The sequence below is a fragment of the Podarcis liolepis genome (genome assembly GCF_965112155.1).
Source record: "Podarcis liolepis genome assembly, chromosome: 11".
NCBI classification, from domain to species: Eukaryota; Metazoa; Chordata; class Lepidosauria; order Squamata; family Lacertidae; genus Podarcis; species Podarcis liolepis.
Window position 1 is genome coordinate 29,263,655 of NC_139565.1, and position 26,405 is coordinate 29,290,059.

The 26,405-nt window shown below is 41.2% G+C and overlaps 2 protein-coding genes across 7 annotated transcripts in view; one reads left to right on the forward strand and one right to left on the reverse strand.

The window, feature by feature from the left end:
- The window catches only part of SLF1 (SMC5-SMC6 complex localization factor 1), a 33,823-nt gene extending 24,760 nt beyond the window's left edge, over window positions 1–9,063 (reverse strand). The window contains exons 1-6 of one of the 4 annotated variants that reach the window (XM_083465232.1): window positions 8,510–8,569; window positions 8,374–8,461; window positions 7,535–7,648; window positions 7,026–7,101; window positions 2,815–3,058; window positions 709–871 (exon numbers count right to left, since the gene is read on the reverse strand). In XM_083465232.1, coding sequence (XP_083321358.1) covers window positions 709–871; window positions 2,815–3,058; window positions 7,026–7,101; window positions 7,535–7,648 — 597 coding nt within the window. In that variant the 5' untranslated portion in view covers window positions 8,374–8,461; window positions 8,510–8,569. Of the gene's footprint in view, window positions 1–708; window positions 872–2,814; window positions 3,059–7,025; window positions 7,102–7,534; window positions 7,649–8,373; window positions 8,462–8,509; window positions 8,600–8,866 lie in introns of those variants that run through there. The other 3 variants (XM_083465230.1, XM_083465233.1, XM_083465231.1) reach the window with 3 other exon arrangements.
- Window positions 8,651–26,405, forward strand: part of KIAA0825 — a 184,514-nt gene continuing 166,759 nt past the window's right edge. Inside the window, exons 1-3 of one of the 3 annotated variants that reach the window (XM_083465180.1) lie at window positions 8,651–8,904; window positions 25,060–25,167; window positions 25,961–26,100. In XM_083465180.1, coding sequence (XP_083321306.1) covers window positions 25,970–26,100 — 131 coding nt within the window. In that variant the 5' untranslated portion in view covers window positions 8,651–8,904; window positions 25,060–25,167; window positions 25,961–25,969. The other 2 variants (XM_083465178.1, XM_083465179.1) reach the window with 2 other exon arrangements.

Below are 26,405 nucleotides of genomic sequence, written 5' to 3' on the forward strand. Positions count from 1 at the left end.
ACAGCTGTGAATATGTGAAAATATAATTAGAAAGAGAGCTTGTTCAAGCATTCAATATATGGGCCCCAATCTTCAGGAAGGCACACACAAGGCTTTCAGTAATATGCTGTTAACAACCACAAGAAGAGGCCCAAGGAAGTGAATGATTTCCATTCCCATCTGGATCCTGAGTTGGATAGGAAGGTGCATTCTGCTCAAAGCTTTATGTCAATAGGATTGCAGACATAGACTAAATGCACCAATCATGTTCGACTACCAAGAGCAACTCCAAATCCAGTGCTGAAAAAAACATGCTTGCAACCCTGTTAGATGTGGGCATTCAGTTAGGTGATCAACATACATAGTGTACTGATCCAGAGATACGGTCTGAAGTCCTGGCAAACATTGTCACAACGTCTCCAACACCAACCTTGCCAGGATTTGCTATCCTCAAACACACAAAAGCAAATCACGGTCCAACATTTCCTTAATGCTGCTATACTTCACTGTCTTGTATGCAATCTAAGGAAGATGATACAATAGCAGTCTGATAATTTTCACTCTGAAGTATTCATGAGAATTTAAATGCTTCAAAATAAAAATCAGAGTTGAAATATTAATCCAATGATAATTTGGCTTAAATTGGACTCTTAAATTTGCCACAAATCAACAGTTACATTTAAAATAATGTATTTCGATTATGATTCTCATTATATTAAGTGTACTTGCCTCTAAGAGATAAATTTCTAAATAGCCAACTGGACAATATGGCACACCAATGAGATGCTTCTCTTTTTCTTGATCTAATGCTGGGTTATTAGTTAACACATGAGTAATGTCCTTTGGTGCACTTAATGCTGCATAGACTGTGGCTTTTCCTGCTTCTAGAACTCTGTAGGAGTGAAACAATATAAACTTGATGGAAATATAAAATGTAACTCTTATTTTAAAACCTACACAACATACAAAAAAGGAAGCATAAATCTACTCTTTAATTCTGTGGTGGCGGTGAGGGAACACATACCTAAAAATGTAGTTTTAAAAATTCCTATCAGAAACATGCATATTTGCTTTGTCAATGCATTAGTTTAAAACTGAACAGATTTCATATAGTCAAAATGCTTGATTCGGTGGTTGTTGTTTTTAAACAACAGTTTTTAAACTGATCAACAGAAATTACTACCAGATTTACATGCGAAGAGCCAACTGTATGAAAAAGTCCCATGTGAAAAACGGGCAGAAATGGGAATGACCACAATAGACAATATTCATTTCCCATTTTTTTCTTCTCTCCAAGTAAGTTCATGGTTCTTCAGATGGGAGCAACTTGATAGAAACACCAAACCTAACATACTCACAAAAGGAAATGGAAATATGGCCTAGGAAGCACAGTGGACATAAGATCCTTTCACACAAAAAAATAATTCAGTTAGGATTTATCTACACTTTACGGGCACGGTCAACGCTTTAATGTTCTCCTTTTTTTGCTGCTGCGAAAACCTGCTCTTTAAAGTTGAATCGGAGCCAACATCAATGCATGGAAAACCTGAACTGCTTTTTCTTGCTTGGGCACAGAACTTTGAAGCATGGACCTGTGCAGGGCACCTGTTTGGATAAGCCCCAAATCTCTAATGCCAGATTATTGGCTCCTGTGTGTAACCTAGGCCATCTTCACTCCAGTCAGTATGAACACCTGGCCCCATTCTGCAACCATGTGATGCAAATTGCAATAGTGCATCCTACTACTTCCTTTTTCTACCTATAGTTTGTTGGGCAGCACAATGAGGCTGCTGCTTCCTCTCCTTCACTGTAGCTAAATGAGGGTGTGAAAGCACCACATGGACTCCCCCAAAGAGTTTATGTTGGAAAATCAGCACAACACAAATACATGTGGGAAAGGGGCTGCCAATTCTGCTGGAGTTTTCTTATATGCCTTTTATCAAATACTTGATAAAAGTAGGCAAGGGCCTAAGTCTGTATGACAATGAGTGATTTGAATTGTACAGTTTACTGGGAAAGGAAACTAATTTTAATTTCATCAAGAAAAGGACACTTCAGGTACAACAGTACAGGTGGATTTGTAACACTGTAATACAAGTACCATCTCCTCCTGTTAAGCCCCCACAATCAACCATGATGGGGAGAGCTATGGGCAGAAAGACAGAGAAGCAAAAGAAAAGTAGTAAAATAACCGCTGAGTTTAGCAGTGAAAACAGTAAATTAAAAATAAATTCTGAAGAATGTACGATATATTGAAGGTGCACAGGACAGCATACATGCAATTACCTCACCTTATCCTTACAATCCTGAGATCATTTGTCCTAGGTCTCCAACTGAGCTTCTAATAGAGATTTGAACCCAAGTCTCTGTGGACCAAGTCCAATACTTTCCAATGAATCACACTGGTTTGGTTTTGGAATTCAGTATTATATTTGTTCCAATTACTAAAAACATATTCAAGATCTTTGCAAGACAAAGTTGTAGACTGAAGAAAATGACCTTTTGTCCCCATGGAAGTAACCCTTGTGCAGATTCTTCTATGCAATCGGTTGTGGTATTGTTATTCAATTTGCTGTGCAGCTGGGTATCCCTTCTAACTTACAGGGAAAAAACCCCCAAACATCCAAAATGCACTTCACAATTCATAGCAAACAGTTTCTCCTACACCAATATTATCTCTATATAAATAAAATATTATAGTTGAAGTGATCCTGTAGAAGAATTGCTGTGGACCAGAGTAAGTGAGAGGGAGGAAAACACCCACAAAACTATTTTCATCTAAATCAAAGTGAATTAACATATTAATTTCTTCAGTTTAAAGAAGTCTTATCCTACCTTCTCAAAGAATCCTCTAGTTTATCACCATTCATAACAAGGAGGACAACTTTCCATCTGTGAAAGGCCCCTGCAGCACCAGAGCGTATCAGCTCTTCGCGCCATCTTTTAGGTGCAGATTGCATTTGAGGTGAATAATGGGAGACTTTTTCAATTTTATATCCCCATTCGTAAGTTGTTTCATCAAGCCATCTGCCACTTTCGGCACTATTAATTATGTAGTCCTTGGTTAGTATCCACTTTCCTGGAAAGCAAATGAACTGTCATCCACAAAAGAATTTTTTTCTGCAGACAAATGGCAATCAAATGAAGATCAAATATAAAAATTAGTAACAATCTCTGTTAGGGCGGAAAAAGGGGATCTTAATGTAATTTCTTACTACAGTAGCTGACCTTTTCTATAACGTTAAAATGTTTTGGCACATTTTCATTAAAAACAGTGATCCTAATTTTTTGGGTAAGAATTCTTTAGCTTTTTAAAAAAATGTGTCCATTCATTTTGTGAAACTTTGTACTAATTAACATTTCATGCTTATACACTAGTTTCTATGCATAATATATTCTCAAAAATATAATATATTTACTTCCAAGTGTATATGTATAGTATTGCAGCTTTAATCACGCTTTCAAAACACTAAGCATTCTTTTTGGGGTGGGGGTGGGGAAATGCTTTGAAAAATCAACAGATTTTTTGCAAAGGACTGCAAGCAAGAGAATAAATGCCTGCCCATTCCTACATATGGATTCTTTCTTTAAGAAACCCCCTCTTTTATTCTGCATTAGCATATTTCAGATATATTATTCTATGTTCTGTCAGCATGTGCTCTAAAAGAAAAATATAGCTGATAGACACTCATACTTCTGAAACTTTTCATCTTCAAAATGTGAACCATAAATATCACACATCTACCAGCTAACATACTCTGTAAAGTTTAACTATAGCCATGCCCACCCTAACTCTGGAGGCCGCTATAACCTCAGTCAAACATTAAATTTTAGCGAGAATTATTTTATACCAGCAGCTTCCACCTCCAAAATTGATTTCTCTTCTATTAGCAGATCATGTACTCAACATGCTAGCTTAAATGTAATTTTGATGGTATTGCCCCTTTCCTCCTTTGCCCAAACCTTATTTTCCCATTCTTTCAGGGTTCAAATCAGTAACAGCAGCACCATACGCTTTACATAAAAACGAACTACAGCATATTTCATAGTGAAGCAGCTAAAACTGTGATCCTAATCAATTTTACAGCCGAGCCGAGCAGATTGTGCCATTGCAAGGCAACGTTTTACCAGATGGTACTTCTATAGGTGCTAGCTTTGCATGCCAGCAGTCATCTGATGGAAAGGGAGGGGGAGGGGAAAGGTACTCTCAGCCTCTTTGTTTAGGAACCATTACCCTGTATTCATATTTCTTGGTGAAAAGGTTCCCCATCACAAAGGCATGCTACCTGAAACACTCAGATTTTGTACGAAAAAAAAATCAGTCACAAGTTTCCTTTGAGTAGCTTCCACTAGTGTGCATTTGTAACAAGTTTGTAGGGAGTTTTAACATTCTAGGACAGAAGCATTTTCTGTATTATTGATGCTGACACAAGAAAAATGTATAAATTATAATTGACCTTTATAGTCCAGTGTGCATGGCACTTTATAAAGAACAGTTATAATAGGTCCCCACCTCAAGGAGTTTACAGTCTAAAATAGACACAGTAAAGCAGGGGAAGAAAGGGGGAAATAGAGGCAGGGGTACTTTGGTTTATTTACCATAGGGATTAGGTGCTTATCCATAAGCTTTCCAGAAAAGGTTAGCATTGAGGAAAGGCTTAAGGGAAATAAGAGACATGGTTGAATGGAGACATGCTGAAGGGCGAATTCAGGCATTAGGGCCAGCAAGGAAAAAGGTGCAGTCATTTCATGGAGCTTGAGATGCCACAGTTCAAATAAGAGCTCTGGGTTCACACCCACATGAAGAAGAGGCTGAAAGGAGGTGTTTCTGTATCCACAGGTCTCTGAAAGCACGAGTTGCTATTTTTTTGTGAAAAATCATGATTTTAAACTTATTGATACCTTCCATTTTTATCACGTTAGATGTTTTCGTTAAAATCCCGTTGGGATCTAGAATAGCAAAAAAAAAAAAAAAAAAGGTAAAGGACCCCTGGACGGTTAAGTCCAGTAAAAGGCAAATGGACTTTTCAGGCCGAGGGAGCCGGCATTTGTCCACAGAAAGCTTTCCGGGTCATGTGGCCAGCATGACTAAACCACTTCTGGCGCAATGGAACACCGTGACGGAAGCCAGAGCGCACGGAAACGCTGTGTACCTTCCCGCCACCTATTTATCTACTTGCACTGGTATGCTTTCAAACTGTTAGGTTGGCAGAAGCTGGGGCAGAGCAACAGGAGCTCACCCGTTGTGCGGATTCAAACTGCAGACCTTCCGATCAGCAAGCCCAAAAGGCTCAGTGGTTTAGACCACAGCACCAAATGCATCCCAAATTAGAATAGCCTAACCCAGCCTGATGCCCTCTTAGATGTTTGGGAATGCAATTCCCTGCATGGTCTACCCCCTGCCTTGCGGGACATATGTGGGAGGAAAAAAGGCTAAGGAGTAAACCTTACACAAATCCAGAGTAGAGTCCCTAAGATGGTTAGATGGAGTCTTTTATGCCTCCTTCCAATAATTCCTGCAGCTAAGCTGGTGCCAAATGTATTGCTCTGCTTTCCTTTGGACATCAGTGAGGTTGAGTGGGGCTGCTCTTGGACAGCCCAGGACCTCCATACACACTGCCAAGGCTCGCACCCCGGAAAGGTCACTTCATTGCTGATAACGTAAGTTTCTAGTTACAGCAGATACTCCATTATCTCTCAAGACAAATGGATGCCAACAATTACAAGGTATTTTCAAATTCGCCAAAATCTTTGCCATTAGCAAAAAATGTGTTAAACGATCAATGAGAATTACCACAACTATGAAAGCTAAAGAGAAGTTATTGTTGGGAAATTTATGGTGATATGGAAGAAATGAAATAAAAACCTTGTTAAATAAGTACAGTACCTAAAGTGCTCACTAAGAATTAGTATCTGCAGGATTTTTAAGGTCATAGAAGATATAAAACACAACTCTAGTTATGTACACACATTTGCATAATTTTATTTGTATGCCACCGATCCACAGTTCAAACCATGATCAAGGCAGCTTACAACATAAAAAAATGCTAAGTACCTGTACAACATAACAAAAGTAGTCATAAACCATAAATAAAACATAAAAAATACACAACCAAACTGAAAAAAATTCTATATAAATTGCAACATGATCTATAACACAGATACAAAAAACCAACAGCAACAACAGCCCCCAACAATCATACCCCAAGAGTATGTATGTGGATGCCAAGAAAACATGTAACAGATTAGAATGGCCTTTTAAAAATCTTATGCATTAAAGTTTTTAAGGTAACTAATTTCATAAATTGATTGTTTATACTCAGTGCATCTTCAGTAGTTAATGGTTACAATTTTAAAATGTTTAATCTGAGTACAGGTATTATTATTTAACAAACTTATATACAGTTTACAAGAAAATATTCTTCCAAAAGCACTCTATAGACTATATATCAAGATGTTACCAATTAAATGTAATTTAAAACCATTAAAAATACCCTAACCATTTTAACACACTATTATTTTAAAATGTTATTAAAGTCAACAATGGCCAACACTAATGTAGCATAGCATAATAAAAGGCCACACTTAAAAGGCCAAAGAATGTTAATCAGTCAAAGACCTGGTTATAGAGAAGTGCTTTTACTTGTCACCTAAAGATATGTAATGAAGGTGCCAGGCAAGCCTCCCTGGGGAGAGCATTCCACAAACAGGGAGCCACCACAGAAAAGGCCCATTCTCGTGTTGCCATCCTCCAGACCTTTAATGGATGAGGCACACAAAGAAGGGCTTCAGATTATGATCACAGGGTCAGCGCATATGGGAAGTGACAGTCCTTATGGTATTGCGGTCCTGAGCCATTTGAGACTTCATAGGTAAAAACCAGTACTTTGAATTGGGCTCGGAAACTAATTGGCAACCCGTGCAGTCAGGCCAGGATCAGTGTAATATGCTCAAATTATCTTGCCCTATTGAGCAACTTGGCTGCCAAATTCTGCACCGGCTGAAGTTTCCAAACCGTCTGCAAAGGAACAGCACACTATACATACCTGCTGCACATGCTGCTAAGAACTTTTCACTCTTGCAAGGCCTCTTTGCTATAAGGTGAGTGCAATCTCTGTATTCCTAACAACAAAAAGAACACACAACCATAAACTAAAAATTGCATACACATTTTCAAAAATAATAAGGTAAGAAGTAGAATTTGCTCTTTTACCAGAGTGTAGCATGCACTCAGTTTTACCACTATGAATACCATATATTGTAAAGTACAGTCATACCTCTGGTTACAGGAGCTTCAGGTTGTGCATTTTCAGGTTGCGCACCATGCCGAACCCAGAAGTACCAGAATGGGTTACGTCCGGGTTTCGGCACTCGTGCATGTGCCGAAACACTAAATCGCGCTTTGCGCAATAATGCCGAATCACAACCTGTGCGTGCACACTGCGGGTTGCGAATGTGCCTCCCGCACGGATCACGTTCACAACCTGAGCGTCCACTGTATTTTAGGTGATAAAAATCCACAAAATATTTCGGCTTATAAATTATCGTAATTTACCGTAGTGTTAAAAAAAACACATTTTAGTGTCTGAAGCAATTTGATTAGGGTCTTCTTTTCTTGCTTCTTAAATCCAGTTAGCTGGATCCTCCGTTTTTGGATGTCACTTTCCATCTGTTAAAAAAAAGAAAGAAAAAAGATGTACAACATATATTCTGGCACAATCTGTTAAGATGCAGAGTAGATGCACTTAAATCATCAACTCCAAATTACTATACAAATCTGCTTATTATTACTATTCATTTCTATAACACTTTATATTTTTAAGGGAAAAAATATCAAAGGAGTTTACAACCTACATTAAAATATCAAAGAGAAGGTCTTCCAGGACACACACCTTAATGCCTAACTGTATCATTTACAATGTACAGTGGTACCTCGGGTTAAGAACTTAATTCATTCCAGAGGTCCGTTCTTAACCTGAAGCATCACTTTAGCTAATGGGGCCTCCTGCTGCGGTTGCGCTGCTGCTGCACGATTTCTGTTCTCATCCTGAAGCAAAGTTCTTAACCTGAGGTACTATTTCTGGGTTAGTGGAGCCTGTAACCTGAAGCGTATGTAACCAGAGGTACCACTGTATATGTAAATGGAATGTTTCTTAGCAGGGGATATTTGGGAATTGTTTGTCATAAATATTTTCAGAAAAGGGGGGGGGCGTGCAGAAAGGTAGGCTTGAGACTTCAAGATTTACACACTTTTATTCGAGTATTCTACTTGAGTTATTTGAATTAGTCATGCTATGCAAAACCAATAACCTTTCTAGGATTTCACCGTTCTCTGTAGAGCGAGCAAAGTTAAATATCTGTGCCCCAAGTTTGAGAAACTATGGAACTACCAGCCAATGCACATTTACTACAGCCATCCCCACTGTATTCAGCGGGATTTTGCTTCTGGATAAACAACGCATAGGAAAAAAAGGCTGAGATTCTGCCACGATAGTGGTTAAGCCACCTGCTCGGCACGCAACCTTCTTACCTGGAGAGACAAGTCCGCAGGAAAGAGAAGCTACAAAAAGAGAACGTACCCGCCGGAACATCACTAAGTCAAGCGACTTCGCAACACAGTTCTGGAACTCGCGCAGAGATTCCTACGGAGACTACGCCCGCTACGCTACTCGCGTAACGAGACCCGCCCCCGCGTTCGGAGCGCGGGAAAAAAAGGGGGGAAAGAAATCGCGAGCCAGAAGTACGGAAAGTGGGGGAAGAGGGGTGGGCTCTCAGGGAGTTTCTGAAGAAGACGCTCCCCACCCCCCACAGATAGATGCAGTTTCAAAAGACGAGCGCGTCCAACGAGAGCCTCGAGGGCTATGCTGCTGAGCTGAGGAGAGCGCACCGTTGCCAACCGGCTCGAAGAACTCCATCTGCCTGTATGTACAGCCCCGCGCGCCGTTTACCTCAGGCGATTTCCCCTCAACGTCGCGCGGCGCGGCCTCTCAGTACTTGGAGCGTTTCTCCCGCCTTCCTTCCTTCCCGCGTAGGCGCTCGCTCGCTTTCTCTCTTTCGCGCGCGGGAAAAGAGCCTGAGCCTCCTCCTCCGTCTTGGTGGCTCCTCCTCCGGATGTCGGAGCCCGGCCATTCCGAGCCGTGGTTACTGACGCTCCTTTGGTCTCCGGGGCTACCAGGCGCCGAAAGAGGGAGCGGGGCCCGGCCTACCTGGTAAGTGACGTCGGAGTCTGTCAGGGCAGCGGGGCGGGAAAGGGGCTCGGCCCTCCTTTCGGCCTCTGAAGCGCCCACCTGCCCGCTGCTGCCACCCTCGCCTTCCGTCCATGGTTCTCCTCAAACGCCGAAGGGAAACGAAGGAGACGGAGAGACTCACTGACAGATGTGTTGTTGTTGTTTGTTATTATATGAGCTTTCTAGCGAATGGGTTTGGCCTTAAAAAGATGCCTCAGGACTGCTTTCTTAGCTGAGGACGGAGTTGGCTGCCCCCCTGGAACTTAGTAGGGCATATTCTGTGCATCTCCTAGTCAAGGTGCCACAGGACTCTTTTTTTTTTGCTACTACTGCTCCTTGGTTAGGTTTTCATCCAAACTAATGTAGTCCCACGCATAGGGGGAGCAGGGGGCGGTTGCTATAGCCGTAGCCAAAATCAAGTAAGTAAATAAAACTACTTAACTAACTGCCTCCCCCCCCCCATAAGGCTTTTCCCGCTCTAAAAATAAATCCTGGCTATGCCCATGGCAGTCCCCCCCCCCCCAGAAAGGAAATGAAAATACTTAACTAAAAGAAATTGTAGAAAGTTTGACAGGTTTTTCTGAGCACTTGGTCAAAAGAAAGTAATTTAAAACAGCTTGTTGAAACAATTCATTCCGAATCTGCTAGACAGAAGAGGATGGCAGGTGGGGGGGGGGGTCCTGCCCCCCCAACACAAATCCTGGCTATGCCCATGGTCCCAGTTTTGTATCTTGTTTAGAAGTTCCTGAGCTTTGATTTACAGTGGTACCTCTGGTTACAAACTTAAATTGTTCCGGAGGTCCGTTCTTAACCTGAAACCGTTCTTAACCTGAGGTACCACTTTAGCTAATGGGGCCTCCCGCTGCCACGGTGGCACAACTTCTGTTCTCATCCTGGGGCAAAGTTCTTAACCCGAGGTACTACTTCCAGGCTAGCAGAGTCTGTAGAGGTGTTTGTAACCCAAGGTGCCAGTGTACTACTTTTCTCCTCTTCCCCACATTGTTCTTCAGTATTAACTCAGGTAGCAGGCTTATGTCCTTGGGAGCAAGACCCATTTTATTCAGTGGGATTTACTTCTGAGTAGAGAAGCACAGGGTTGCATTGTCAAGTTCCGTTGTAAATGTATGATGTGATGTGCAGCAAGAGATACAGTGGTACCTCGGGTTACATACACTTCAGGTTACATACGCTTCAGGTTACAGACTCCGCTAACCCAGAAATAGTGCTTCAGGTTAAGAACTTTGCTTCAGGATGAGAACAGAAATCATGCTCCGGCGGCGCGGCGGCAGCAGGAGGCCCCATTAGCTAAAGTGGTGCTTCAGGTTAAGAACAGTTTCAGGTTAAGTACGGACCTCCGGAACGAATTAAGTATTTAACCTGAAGTACCACTGTACTTCAGTTTGGGGAAAATGGATAGTTCTAGATAGCAATTACCTTCAATCTGAAAAACGTTTACAGTGTTGCCCTCTTCCACTTTTGTGTTCCGCTTCCCCACTGAAGCACTTGCTATATGTGCATGTACATGTGTGAGCCCTTAAATATGGACTAAAGATGGAGTGGAATTCTTCTGAATAAAATAAGACCTCATGAGTAACTGTAGTAGACCAGTAGTAGATAGGTAGCCGTGTTGGTCTGCCATAGTCAAAATAAAAAAATTCCTTCCAGTAGCACCTTAAAGACCAACTAAGTTAGTTCTTGGTATGAGCTTTCGTGTGCATGCACACTTCTTCAGATACACTGAAGAAGTGTGCATGCACACGAAAGCTCATACCAAGAACTAACTTAGTTGGTCTTTAAGGTGCTACTGGAAGGAATTTTTTTATTTTGTAGTAGACCAGTTTATACTGTTATGAGGTTGGGGGCGGGGTCAGTCTGGATGATACCCTGGGTCCTTTTCCTGTATCTGTGAGAGTAGGATGTATGAGGATGCTTGCCAAACCAGTTTGTTTCTTCAATGTAACTTTGACTGGCTACTTAAGTACCATGATTTAGCATATCCAAAGAAGTTGCTCTGTGCTACAGAAATAGATGGGTGGGCCTTTTCCCACCCCTCTTATCTTCCAAGTAGGTAGAAGAACAATAGTCAGAGTTGCTGTGTGAGTGAGCAGGAAACTTTAAGATGGAGAGACATGCCTTCCTTTATGCTGGACTTTGGGGCTCCCCTAGAAACCTAAGGGGAAAGCAAGATCTATGTGAATGTTGCTGTTGCAAGTCTTTCCATCCTATGCTCACACTTTACATAGCTGTAAATAAAACCATATACTGTATCCTAAAGACTCCACGGTCTCTTCTAACCATCATTCCAAGGAAACTGAACTTGGGTGAGCGCATGAACCCTTGGAGTTTTTGTGGTCTCTCACTGCTTGGAGATTGCGATGGTGTGTAAACAATACGTTCTACATGGCAAAAAAGGCATTTTAGCTTAAAACACAGTTTTTTCTTTATTATTATTTCATAAAATTTATAAACCACTTGATTGTAAGCAACAACACTCAAAGCAGTTTATAAGAAGGATAAAACAAAATCATCAATAAGAAAAAATAACTACAGTATAATTTAAAACTTTCAAAAAGTTGAAATAATAGACTGGAAACAGATTAAAACTTGCATCAACTTACTAAACAACTAGTAGGCTTGTCTAAATAAAAATGATTTTAGCAGGCATCAAAAGGAATACATAGGGTGCCTGCTTGATATCACTAGGCAGGGAGCTCTAAAGTTTTGGTGATGCCACAATAAAAGATCAAGTTCTTGCAGATGTAGAACAGATATTATGTAGCACCTGTAACAGTATCTGTTCTGATGATCGAAGCAGCTGAGTAGGTTAACTGGTCCCAAGTTGTTAAGGGCTTTAAATAGTAATAGTAACACCCTGAACTCGGCCAGGTAGCAAATCAGCAACCAGCGCACATCTCTGAGCACAGTTGTTATAATGCTGACAAGGACTCATTTTTGTCAGCTATCATGCTGCAGCATTCTGCACTAACTGCAGCCTCTGGATCAAGCGCAAGGGAAGCCCCACATAAGAGTGCATTGCAGTAATCCAGTCTTGAAGTAACCAATGCATGAAATACTGTGGCCAGGCTTTCCTGGTACAGCAGTGGCCATAGCTGTCAAACCAATTGCAGCTAGTAAAAGGCAATTCTAGCCACTGAGGCTACCTGAGCCTCCAGTGATAGAGCTGCATCCAGAAACACCCTAAACTGCAAACGTGTTTCTTCAAGGAGTGCAATGCCATCCAGGATGGGCAGTTGACCAATTTCTTGGACAAGGGAACTAGTTACCTACATTTGTCTCCATCTTGCCAGGATTCAAGCTCAGCATGTTTTACCTCATCCATCTCACCATTGCATGCAAGCAATGGCCCTGGGACTGCACAGCGCCTCCTGATTGTGATGTTATGGAGAAATAGAGTCAAGTGTTATCAGTATACTGATGGCACCTGGCCCCAAAACTCCCAATGACCACTCCCAGAGACTTCATGTAGATATTAAATAGCATTGGAGGAGATAGTGCTCTGCAGCATCCCATAACGTAGCCTGCCAGGCTTTTTTTCTAAAGTGTTCTCTTTTCTCTTTATAGTAAGGTAAAGGTAAAGGTACCCCTGCCCATACGGGCCAGTCTTGACAGACTCTAGGGTTGTGCACTCATCTCACTAGAGGCCGGGAGCCAGCGCTGTCCGCAGACACTTCCGGGTCACGTGGCCAGCGTGACAAGCTGCATCTGGCAAGCCAGCGCAGCACACAGAACGCCGTTTACCTTCCCGCTAGTAAGCGGTCCCTATTTATCTACTTGCACCTTGGGGGTGCTTTCGAACTGCTAGGTTGGCAGGAGCAGGGACTGAGCAACGGGAGCGCACCCCGCCGCGGGGATTCGAACCGCCGACCTTTCGATCGACAAGTCCTAGGCGCTGAGGTTTTACCCACAGCGCAACCCGTGTCCCTCTCTTTATAGTACTATAGCCATATATTTCAAATCCCCACTCCTTTTCTCTTTCCCAACATCATACATCTCTCTATAGAACCTTTCCTTTTTTTCTTTCTATACCTCATAGAACATCCCCCACTCCGAATTGTCCCTCAGCAATCCCTTATCTCTACTATTCCTTCTGTACTTAAGTGATATAAATCCAAGATAAAACTTAAGATACTGTACCTTGTGGGTATACCTTTTGGGCTAGGAACTTTTGCTACCTACTAGAACACAATTAAGCACCATATAGCATGAAGTAAGAGAGCAGATCATAAGCAAAACTATTTTCTTTTTTTTTTATTAAAATGTTGCATGAACTATAATGTCAGCATATTATTGAAAATTAGTCTTCTTTAGTACTTAGGTGAAAAAGAAAATATGTCCTAAATTCCTGACCGCTTGAGAATGTTACTCTAATACCTTACTCCTTATCACAAGGCAATGCTTTATACTTGTAATCTTGTACTCTCTTTTGACCTACTTACTGTTCTAATCCCTTTCGTTGAAAAGTAATTAACTAAAATAGCTTTACAATGTTCTTATATATGATTTTGTAGCATCCCTGTTGATACATTAATACAGTGAGCTTTCTATGTTAAGTGCTTTCTAATATTTATCCTCTTCAGCCCCACAGTATCCCTGCAAGAGAGGCTATTAATATTAAATGATAGTAACTTGTCCAATCCCACCATATGAATTGTGGCTTTGCTGCAATAGTGTACTGTTCTTATAAAATTTCCTATTGCTAATCAGTTAATTGGATGCTTACAATAAGGTTGATAATAATAGTATTTAGTCTTTGTATCCTTAAAATTGTTCCAGGTATTATGACCCAAAATAAGTATCAGTCTTATTTACAGCTTTGTTTCAGTTCATTCAGTCCAACACCAGTCAGACCTTCCAACAGGATCACACTAGGCACTGTATAATAATAGAAAATTATAGGCCCTCGTCTATGGCTTACAGTCTATGAAGATACTGTTTCAGTTAGTGTAATAGGAGGAATTCTGGATTGTTTTACTTAGAACAAGTATGCTCAAAGTATTGGGGTATGTGGTCCGCATAGAATCATAGCTGTCAAGTGTCCCTTATTTTAAGGGACAGTCCCTTATTCCAGCGCCATGTCCCGCTGCTGTCCCTTATTGATAGATGTCCCTTAAATGATGTCCCTTAAATTCCAAAGGAAGCAGCTCCTCTCCCTCCCTCCCTCTCTGCCGGCCAGGGAGGAGGGAGGCTCCAACTGTGTTGCTTGGCTGTGTTGCTCACCCAGTAAGAAGTCTTAAGAACGACTGGGGGTGGAGCTTGCATGCCTTGTGTGTGGCTAGTTAATGCAAGCTGGGGTTTTTTTTGAATGCTGGACACCATTTTGTTGCACGTGCTTCAAACTTTGCAGTGCAAAGCCAGACCGGGGAGCCATCTTAAGCTGAGGCTGCATAGGCCTTGTGGTGCATGTGATTCAGATTCTATTCAGTTGAACCTCTGGTTACAAAGTTGGTTAGACAGTGTTCTCGAAGCTACCAGCATGAGTTTGACCAGACTGCAGGAGGAAAGGAAGACTGGAGTGCCTGGAACAGGTGAGGCTGCAGGTCCCTTATTTTGGCTGCTGGTCCCTTATTTTCAAATCTGTAAGTTGACAGCTATGCATAGAATATGCTCATAGAAGTATGTGCTTGCTCCTCACTTGCATGGCACATGCACATACATGTCAATTTAAAATAACAGAGCCATCCAAACCCCTGTGTTGGAGAGAATTTGGTGGCTCTGCCTGGATCCATTGTGCTCCACCAGCAGGGGATTTGTGCCACTATAAAGGTTTCCTTTGTGTGTGCCAAAAATGCTATCAGGATGTTTATGGGATGAGGAAGAAGTGGAACTGAGCTGTCCAAGGAGCCAGTGGATCCTAAGCTGGTTCACCTACTGACAGTGGGCTCAATCAGGGCTTCTCTGTTGTGCCAGCAAAACCTGGAATGAAACTGTTCACCTTCCATCATGAGCTCTGTTCCACCCAGCCACTACCAGATGGGAGATATGATTGGTCCCTAAGTCCCTTTAAGTTCAATAGGGCTTATTCCAGTTTGAATATGATTGCAGTCTTATTAGTGGCCTTCTATAGTTCCTTCTCTACTTCAGACAGTGTAAAGGCAGAACTACATGTTATATGCTTTTTCACATTCTCTCTCTTCTTTTTTCAACTTTTTAAATGCAAAACAGCCATTTGAAGGGAAGATAAGTACAGGAGAAGTGGAGCTTCTTAATGTTGCAACCTGCTCTGGAATGCCTTTTTAGTAATGAAAAGCAAGCTATATATTTTAAACAAATAACTAAAACTTTTTATTTTTGCTCAATTTTCTCATGGAAATTTTGCCTTCTCAAGTGTTTTTACCCTGCATGAAAAATATATGTGGGTGGTCTGTGATTCTACTTTGTTATTTGGTACAGGAGATCAGTTGGATGGCTACCTGGTACTCTGCTAGGGTATGTGATGAATGCGGTTAAGTTACACAGCATTGATCCATCTTTTCTATCTCTTTTCATCTGGTCTGGCTCTGTGCCTAGGAAGACTGAGCTATGCCAGTTCATTTGTTGTTTGAGTTTTGTTTGCTGTAGTTATATTTGATGAGGCTCAGCTGTGTAGCTGGGAATACTCAGTATGGCAAATTATAAGAACCATATTGCAGAGGACAAGTAATTGATGTATTCACTATTTTACATCCTGAGTTTCCAAAAGGTTGTGTAACAGTTCTCCTCATTTTATTCTCAGAATCCTTTCTTATAGGTTAGGCAGAGAGCTAGTACAGTGGTACCTCGGGTTAAGAACTTAATTCGTTCTGGAGTTCCATTCTTAACCTGAAACTGTTCTTAACCTGGGGTACCACTTTAGCTAATGGGGCCTCCTGCTGCCACCGTGCCGCCGCCATGCGATTTCTGTTCTCATCCTGAAGCAAAGTTCTTAACCTGAGGTACTATTTCTGTGTTAGCGGAGTCTGTATCCTGAAGCGTCTGTAACCCGAAGTGTCTGTAACCCGAGGTACCATTGTACTTGGCCCCAAGTTACCCAGTAGGCTTCATGGCTGAGTGGGGTTTGCTGGGTCTGCCCAGTCCTAGTCAGACACTGTAACTACTAGACCATGCTGGTGTTCCTAGTATAGTAATACTGACCATAGTTATCGGGTGCTCTTACGTTGATCACTGAAATTGGAGACTCAGGTAACCTTTGTAGCGAGGAGTTCCTTCTACCCAATCCAGCTGGTATGCCAACTATACCTGTTCCTGGGCTTCATCACTGTGACCCATACATTGGTAACCTCAAGACTGGAGAATTGTAATATGCTCTGTTTGGGACTACCCTTAAGGTTGGTTTCGAAGCTGTATCTATTGTAAAATGCAGCCAGTAGGGGCAGCCTCTCATGTAACATTGTACTGCTCTTACAGGAGTTGTACCAGTTGCCGGTAAAGTTTTTGCATTGACCTATAACAACTTGGGATTAGGATAGCCAAAGTAATGCCTTTCTTCCTGTTACCCTACAGCAGGGATGAGGAAGTTTATGGCTTCACAGACCAGATTGGTCTTGTTGGCCAAATTTGACATATGGGGTCCGCTCCCACTGTCAATTACTTGAAATCACAATGATCTGGCACTTGGAAGCTCCAAAGTTGAGACTGCAAAGCACCTCACAGGCAGCAATTCACTACTAAAATGAAGCGGGGAGGCATGGGTTTGGCAGGGGCTTTAATGCAAACCCATTGGAGTGATGTCAGGTGATTGATAGGTGGGTATGGTTTTGAGAAACTGGCCTCATGGACCAAATTGGAACGCCTGGCAGGCCAATATTGATTCCCCACCACTGCTTTGGATAACATGACAATCAGGTGGTGAGGCCCTTCTAGTTGTACTGCAACCTCTGTAGGTACAATAAACAGCCACTAGAGGAAGGACCTTTTTCTGTGATGGTAATAGCAATCAAAACTCTTGAGGAATTAAATTCAGTAGTTTCACTTTGCGGTCTCTGTTTTGAAGTTCAAGTATGGCCACTTTAAGGTCAGTTTATAAGATTTTTGTCCATTGGTCCTTTCATGTAGAGACTGGGTGGTTTGTACTATGTAGAATGTAAAGGGACATTGTTGGCAAATCACATATATCACATTGGAAGATGATCAGATAAATGAATGTGGAGGACATTATTAGCTCCTGTAATATGGTAATTTATCCAGAGTAGACAAATCCAGCATTGTACTTCAAGCATCTGTTGAAGTGGACTATAGTGCTCAAGCATAGTCTTTAAGATGCCATAAGATGCTTTGTTGATTTTGCTGCAACAGACAAATATGGCCACTTCTTTGGAAATTGTTTAAAATGTTTGCTTCTGCTTAAAGAAAGTAGCTTATTTGACTTCCAACTTCTCTAAACAAGTCTGATGCACAAGATTCATACTCTGAAAGGTAAATAGTGACAAGTTCAGTCAAAAGGAAAAGAGTAATAATTTATAAGGGAACCGTAGATAATGATGCCAGCCAGTCGTTTTAAAGTGCATCTATCTCACCTTTAATGAATTAGATTTGTCAACAATGTATGTTTTATGCACTACTTCTAATGAAATGGCATACCAGTAAGGCGGTGTACTTTGAGGTTTCCTCTATCAAAGCTTTTTGCTGTCTTAAAATAGACCTTTTAAATAATAGATACTAAAAACTACATTTAAATAACATTAAGGTTGTGACACAGACACCAAATGACAAACTTCAGGCAATTCAAAGTCTGACATCTTGTCATTAACTCATATTGTTGTTTTTTAAAAAGAATAAGCACAATAGCATGATTTAAGGTTGACTGTCAGCTTAACTTTATATATCTTGGCTTTTGTTATTGGTGTCACAACCTTAATGTCATTTTCACTTAGGCTTTCACATTTCTTTTGCTAAATTCTTAAAGGAAAAATAACTGAATGGCACATCTAAAACACATAAATAGCTTCTTCAATAGCTTATTCTGAGCCTCAAACTAAAAATCTAGAAACTCTATTTTAGGGTGGGGTGCTTCCAGCTAAATTGCCAATGCTTTGTTTGTGTGTCTGCCCCTACCAAGCACAGAAACAGATTCCTATATTTAATTTCCTTCTATTCAAGGCGATTAAGATTTTAAATGTTCATTATTTTAAATATAAGCCCCATTATATAATAACACAACACATGCATAAGTGCTTAACATTTGTTATTTGACACATTTTATTTGCCAACCAATTGCACTTGCAATTCTTTTGCATTTGTTTTATGGAAACGTTGTTTATTTAAACTGTATTTTATTAAAATATTTCTGTCTTACCATTCTGCTTTCCCAAAAGCACTCAAGTCAGCTAATGGGATAAAACTCAAAAGATACCTAAAGTACAAAACTCAAACAAATCTATCTATCTATCTATCTATCTATCTATCTATGAATGAAACATTTAGCAAGATCACAAAACCAAAAATCAGAAAAGCAGGCAAAATTATGAAAAACCACTGCAGCTTCACAGAATCAGGATCATTCTAAAAAGCCTACCTCAAATGCCTTCCAAAATAAGAACATTTTAATGGATCACCAGAAGGCAAGGGGCAGTTTTGCCAAACAAGATCCTTGAGTTATTTGGCCTGGGTGTAATGTCCCATGACTCAGCTTCCTCACCTCAGATAGTGAGGGGTCTCAAATCATGGCCTCCTCCGAACAGAACAGAAGATTCATTTAAGAGGAGGCAATCCTTGAGATATCTAGGTCTCGGGCTAATAAGAGCTTTGGAAATGAAATCCTTTCAGTATCTGGGTGTATTTAAATCTGGCTTCAGACCTGGTTTTGTTACTGAAGCATTCTTGGTTACCCTGATGGATAACCCCTACTGGGAGAAGGATGGGTGGAGTGTGGCCCTGTTAATTCTGGATTTCTTTGTGGCTTTCAGTTCCATTTACTATAGAATCTGGATAGGCTGGCTGGGGGGTTGGTATGCTATACCTCTGTGGTTCTGGTCCTGCCTGGTGGACCAACTCCAGAAGGTGGGGTTTGTGTTTTTTGAGGTCACTCAGGATTCAGTATTGTCTCTCATTCTGTTCATCACGTACAGGAAATTTTGGATGTAGCTATCGAAAGACTAAAGTAGCAGCAGTACACTGATGACACCAGCATTCAGTTCTTCTTTTATTCATCTGAGTGCTGGTAGATCCAGATTTGAAATGAGAGGTTGTGGCAGCCAAGGCATGCAGCATCTTCCACTTGCAAAAACAGTTATAACCACTCCTGGACAGAGGGTGCCTGGCCATGGTTATCCCTGCTCTGGTTAACTTCCAGGTTAGACTACTACTTCAGTGTCTGGGTTACATGAAAATTTCAGTTAGTCCCAAATATAGCTTTTGTAGTTAACTTGAAATAAGTTAAACGGTGGAGCTCCTTGCCCCAAGAAAATCACCATGGCAAATAATTTTGAAATTTCCAAAATGGGATTAGATACAATACAAAATGATGCTGGTAATTACTAACTAATTATGCCAAACTCTCCCTTTACCTGCCACCATTTTGTCATTGGATCCACCCCTGTACCTTTTGACTGAGGCTCATAAGTTTTGTGACTGTTGGGCTCATATTTTTCCACCTTCTCAAGTGGGAGGAAATGAGAACCCCTGTTGTAGAGAATTGCTCTTAGAAAATTCAGATATACTTTCTGAATATAACTTTCTATACTATGTCTCTGTAGGAATATTGTTTGTTATAAGGTGTGACACTGGAAAGTAATATAAATCAGATTCTTAGGTTGTCTCCCATTCAGATACAGCAGCCTTCTGGTCAGTTTTGTGATCTCATTAGTTGCTTAGCAAATTAAGTGGTGAAGGAAAACTTTAACAAATAGCAGAACTAGAAATATTGGAAATAGTCGTGTTGTCCTAAAAAATAAAATAAAGAATTTCCACTTCCTTGAAGGCAGTGGTGCTGTACATCCTCCATGAGCAAGGGAAGACCCACAATCATATCTGCATGCATGGTGTGAGCCAAAACATTGTTTTGTTTTGTACTCTAGATTTTGTGATTGAGCTGTGGCAGCTGGCATCATGTGTGGCTTTTACTTGGTGGTAAAGGACTTGAAAGCATATGCTGTAGCTCATGGGTAGGCAAACTAAGGCCTGGGGGCCGGATCTGGCCCAATTGCCTTCTAAATCCGGCCCGCAGACAGTCTAGGAATCAGTGTGTTTTTACATGAGTACATAGAATGTGTTCTTTTATTTAAAATGTATCTCTGAGTTATTTATGTGGCCTGTCCAGTGTTTTTACGTGAGTAGAATGTGTGCTTTTATTTAAAATGCACCTCTGGGTTATTTGTGGGGCATAGGAATTAGTTCATTTCCCGCCCGCCACCAGAAAATGTAGTCCGGCCCCCCACAAGGTCTGAGGGACAGTGGACCGGCCCCCTGCTCAAAAAGCTTGCTGACCTCTGCTGTAGCTGTACACAGAGAGAGCATTTTCTGTAAGCTCTACCCTCAGGTGGCTGAGACTCTGCTTCTTTGCACCCCAGGTTGCACCCAGATACCAGAACTTTGTTTTTCAAGAGTTAGTAATACTGTGGATTTCAATTAGAGAACAATTCAGTTCCCACAAATAATCTCTTCCATTCTGCCTCTCCATATTATGCATTTGCTAGCAATGATGTGTGTCATTTGGGGAGGGGGCACAATGCTATCACATCATCCCTCAGCACTATTGGTGAGGCAGGTATTAGGATTGAGCAAAGTATAGAGTTTGTAAAATATTTTATGGTTTCTCTCCTGAAAACATAAGTTTCTGAAATTATTTCTGATCTTCCCCTTTCTTATATTTTTTTATATATGATGTTTCTTTCATTCTGTAGTTTTTTTCTGTGTAACTCATTTTATTTGGTCTTACTTTTTAAAATACAGTCCCAGTTGTTTACCTACTAATCCCATGAATCTACATTAAACAAGCAGTTTATATCAAACTCCTGGCAGCCTTGGTTTAAAATTAAAATACATGATTTACTGTTGAAGTTGTCAAGACTGGAAATAATATTTGTCCAGCTGGACAGCTTTCTTTTGTACTTACTAAATGAAAGTTGAGATTCTGTCTCCTCCATGAAAGCTTCTGTGTCAAGAAGGTAATTTGGACAGTTTGTGCCTTGACAAGGATTATTAAAATCAGATGGAGTGAAGGGAAGTGAGTGTGAGAGAGCAAAATTGACACTGACACTCTCTATTATTTGTGGCTAAGATCGTGATGCCTAGGTTGATAGATTTTAAATGTTAGATTTATTCAGACACATTAAGCAGTGAACACAGTACAACTGAATTACAGTTGGGTTCTCAAACACTAGGAGATGTACTCTTTGTTTTAAAAAGTCAATTTCAGTAGTTGCGAGTTGATATAAACCCATAGTCCATGTTCCTTCTCTATATCATAACTAGTAGCAGAAATGTCAAAGGAAGTGAAACTGATGATTACATAGTGTAATGTGTATGGGTTGCTCGTGCGTAAGTTGCCGCCTCTCCAGGCTTTGTTGCCTTGCTAAACCTTTCAGTCTGGGCAGCCCTTCACTTCGTGGCTGCCTCAGTCGCTAGCAGAATCCGTCAGTGGGCGTTTCTTAAATCTTTTCCAACATAAAAGTTGTTTGACACCCAGTCTCCTCCTACTCTCTCTGCGCGGAAGTCTTCTGCGCAGGGTGGGCGTGGGTAGCGGAGGACCCGTGCTCTCCCCGCTGGTGTCCGGTGAAGAGTCCTGGAGCCCTCTCGCCGATTCCCCCATCAGCCCCTCTATATCCCTGGTGTTGCGCTGATTTGCTTCCCCATCTGCGGAGCTGCCTCTCTCCCTGCTGGGCCCTTCTCCAGCATCATTTGAGAGCCTTCCCTCCGCCTCTAGCTCCGATGTCAGTTCCCTGACACATAGGGAAGGAAATTATGATAGTTTCTTTTTCTGCTTATGTATTCTGTGAGGAATTTGGAATACAAAAAATCATGAATCTGAATATTATGATATTGTGTTAAATAGTAAAGGACCAAAGAAGAAATATGAGACAGAAACTAAAGAGGCCTCTGAATGCATGCAGCTGCTTATGCATGTGCACAGGGGTTCTATGGATGCTCTGTTGTAGCTGTAGCTCCCTGTGCTGCATCACAGGCTGCCCCAGAGTCTCCCAAGTTTTTCTATAGCAGTTTTTGGCTGGAGGAGATACAAAGGTCTATAGCAGGAAGTGGGGAGGATTGGCTCAGGAGTTCTGAAGTGCATGCAGAAACTTTGGGCCATTTTCACTGCTGCAGCTCTATTGGCTCAAAGGACTTGTATGTGTGTATGTCTTCCTTTTCCTCTCTTGTACCCTCCAGCTCCACACACTCTCAAAATCTGCTTCAGAGGTATGGGAGACCCTGTGTAGCAGATTCTGGGAACACAGGGGAGAGAAGGAAACAGAAGTCACATTGCATCAGCAGAATCCTTGCTGGCTCAGCACTGAATGGCACCCTTCATCTCTTCAAACTATTCCCATGCAGAAGAAGGAAGTTTTAAAATCAAGCTACTTACTTTGTGTGATTTTAAGGAATTGTTCATAAATATGAATAAAATTTAAATACGATACTTTATGATTATAATGTACAAAGTAGTTAATTGTTTCATTATTCATTGAAAAAGTTACAGGAGGGTGCCATTTGAGGCAACGAGGGCTTGATAACGATAAAGAATCGTCTTACCCCATATGTTCCCACTCAGCTGCTTCAATCTGTGGATGGGCGTTTACAGGTGCCACATAGTTGTCTGAGACATGGGCCTATACAATAATAGGAGGAGTGCAAGGATCTCTTCTTCAACCTTTCTTTCTGTTTGGTTTCAGAGATGTTAATAAAGAATGATTTCAACACTGAAAACTTAGTGCAGCAGAATATAACATAAGGGGACACTTTTTCTAAAAAATACAGTGGTACCTCTGGTTACGTACTTAATTTGTTCCGGAGGTCCGTTCTTAACCTGAAACTGTTCTTAACCTGAAGCACCACTTTAGCTAATGAGGCCTCCCGCTGCTGCCGCACTGCCGTCACGCGATTTCTGTTCTCATCCTGAAGCAAAGTTCTTAACCCAAGGTATTTTTTCTGGGTTAGCGGAGTCTGTAACCTGAAGCGTATGTAACCCGAGGTACCACTGTACAATTTCAGATATAATATCAGGGATTAGTTGATAGATGACAGAGCTTCATACTGTGGTCAGGAATTGGCAGCCATAGTTTAGTATGATCATACTTGCCAGTAAAGTGGTATGTTGAAGACATTATTAATAAATCTGGCTAGACAAACAGGAGCTTTTAAAATAGTTGAAGGTGATATGATAGATAACATTGCCTTTGGTGCATATGCTCAAGTATATTGTCTCATTGTTTCTAATAAAACAGATTTTGAAGCATTTCAGAAATCTACAAAATGTGAGTGTACTGTTGGCAGTGATGCCTCAACCATACCACTGGTCAACACTCCGAGAATGCTGTCATCTCCAGCCTAAAATAACAACTTCTAAAGATCCTCAGAGTTTTAATGGGCATGCTAATTTGGTACCTATTGTTCTATGTTCGCTGCACTTCACTGAATTATAACCTGCCAAGCCTTTCTTTTAACATTCCTGGGATTGTGGACAAAGCCATAATACCTTATTTTGATTCAGTTTCTTATATCCAGTCACAGAGCTGTCCTGTGCTTAAAAAAGAGCAGATAGTTTTACAAATCTGCATCTATCCTAATTTAGCCTCCTTTGTTACTTCTTGCCACTTCTTATCTCTTGCCATTTTTAAAATATTGGAAGCTGACGTGAACCTGCAGATGGCAACAGGGTGTAAATGTAAATTGATACATCTTATTAGGTCTCCTTTGGATGCTTGTGCCAGAGCATGAGCTGATTCTGATGTTACTTTTGTACTTTGCTTCCTGTTGCTAAATATAAAATAAATGCTTGTCCCATCAAGTACTGTATTTTTCGTCCCATGGGATGCACTTTTCCCCCTCTAAAAATGAAGGGGAAACGTGTGTGTGTCCTATGGGGCGAATGCAGGCTTTTGCTGAAGCCTGGAGAGTGAGAGGGGTCAGTGCGCACCGACCCCTCTCGCTCTCCAGGCTTCGCGCAGCTCTCCGCAAGGCGCAGGAGCCCGGCGCTGGGCTCCCGCGGCGAGTTGCCTGCATGCCGAAGGCTGGGCGTGCTGAGCTCACCATGCCCAGGCTTCGTGCAGCTCTCCGCAAGGCGCGGGAGCCCACGCCAGGCTCCCACGGCTTGCGGAGAGTTGCCTGTTCTGGGGGCTCGGGCTTCCCCCGCCCCAGCTCCGTGCCTGGGGGGGAAATTATTTCCCCCCCAAAAAACTAGGTGCGCCTTAAGGGACGGTGCGTCCTATAGGGCGAAAAATACAGTATGAACTTTTAGAATTGAGTATATATCCCTACTTTTAAAAAAGTTTTGAAACAGTGATCTGAATCTTTCCCTTAGATTTGTACCTTGCTTGAAAAAAACATTTAAATGGATGAATGCAGATTCTGGGGAATATGTTGGCTAATATTTACTGATTACTTTATTAAAATGACATGCTCTGAAATTCTGTTTTAATTCCCATAATAAACCAAGGAAATTGCATGAACCTAACATTGGCAAATACAATGTTTGTATTTTCACAATAGATTGTAATTCGTATTGTAGAAAACACACAAATGGGATGTTTTCTTTTTCTTATAATCAGCAAAAAGTGTACCAAAGCATGAGCACTTTGCAGAAGCAATACGGTATTGTTAAATTCAAACATTTGAAAACAGTTTTGTAGCCTATGTTGAATATGAATTATTTTTGGTGGCTAATTATTTAATATGAATTTTTAATGTGTTCTGTTTTCTGTAGAGAATCTGAACACTGATGTGACACCTATGCCCTCTGGTGAGTCGTTGTGGAGGACACAGATGCTTCTCCAGCCTTTAGCCACCCTTTTGCCTTGGTTCTGCCCATTGGGTGAGTTGGACTCTTGTTATGCAGGCCCTCCATTCCAGAATGACCTACATGAGATCAGTAACAAAAAATACAGTCCCTGCTCTCTGTTACCAGATCTGCTTGTGTGCTAGTACACACACGTGTGAATTTATATCTTAGGTATGTATGCAGACAAAAGGTTATTTGGGGGAATTAGCTATACTGACCTTTGGATCTTTACAGGATATGAATGTGTGCTACAGACAGGATTGCATTGACTAGTTTGCCTTGGGTAATTTTGCAATAATTAGTAAGAAACCAATATTAGTGTGCTGGCTTTTGAGAGCTCGCCGTAAGCACACCAGGGAGCCTGAGGTAGCTGGTTTCTCTGCATAGTCAGGGGTCAGCGAACCTTTTCAGCAGGGGGCCGGTCCACTGTCCCTCAGACCTTGTGGGAGGTCAGACTATATTTTTTGTGGGGGGGAAATGAACCAATTCCTGTGCCCCACAAATAACCCAGAGATGCATTTTAAATAAAAGGTCACAATTTACTCATGTAAAAATGCACTGATTCCTGGACCGTCTGCAAGCCAGATTTAGAAGGCGACTGGACCGGATCTGGCCCCCGGGCCTTAATTTGCCTACCCATGGCATAGATGATGGATTCCCCATCTCTCTCTCTGCTGCATTTTGACTGTTGAGGGAGGAGCTCACTGTACATGGTCTTGTATATCCCAGTATGCTTCATTTCTCTTATCATTTAGCATTTCTGCAATCAAATTTTCAAATATATTTAATCTTACTATTTATCTTCTATTTTTATTATCTAATTTAGTATTTGGAAATGGAGTGGGGAGGTGAATATTCTCTTGATTCTTCCAACTTGGATTGTTTGTTAAACATACTTCCTGGAGATCTGGAGTTTCAGCAGATACTTGGTGACATTGATGAGAAAATAAAGAAAAATGCTTCTAGGTAAGCTGTGTGGTATTGGGGCAGAAGTCAACTTCAGTTGCATTTATGCTGATTGCTACTGCTTTTGTTAGGTAGTTTTCTGCAACCTGATTTTAAAAATTCCATCAGTTACTTATATACTTATCCTTATTTCATTCTAAAAATGAAACATGTACTTCCCTGGATCAAGAAACTAGTACCAGAGTCAGACCTGATAAAAGAATACATTGAGAGAGTATACATTGTATTGCTACCAAGACATTCAGGTGAGGGAAACTCCCTCAATATAATTGTTCCTCCCCTCACTATTGGTTAAAGGATATAGT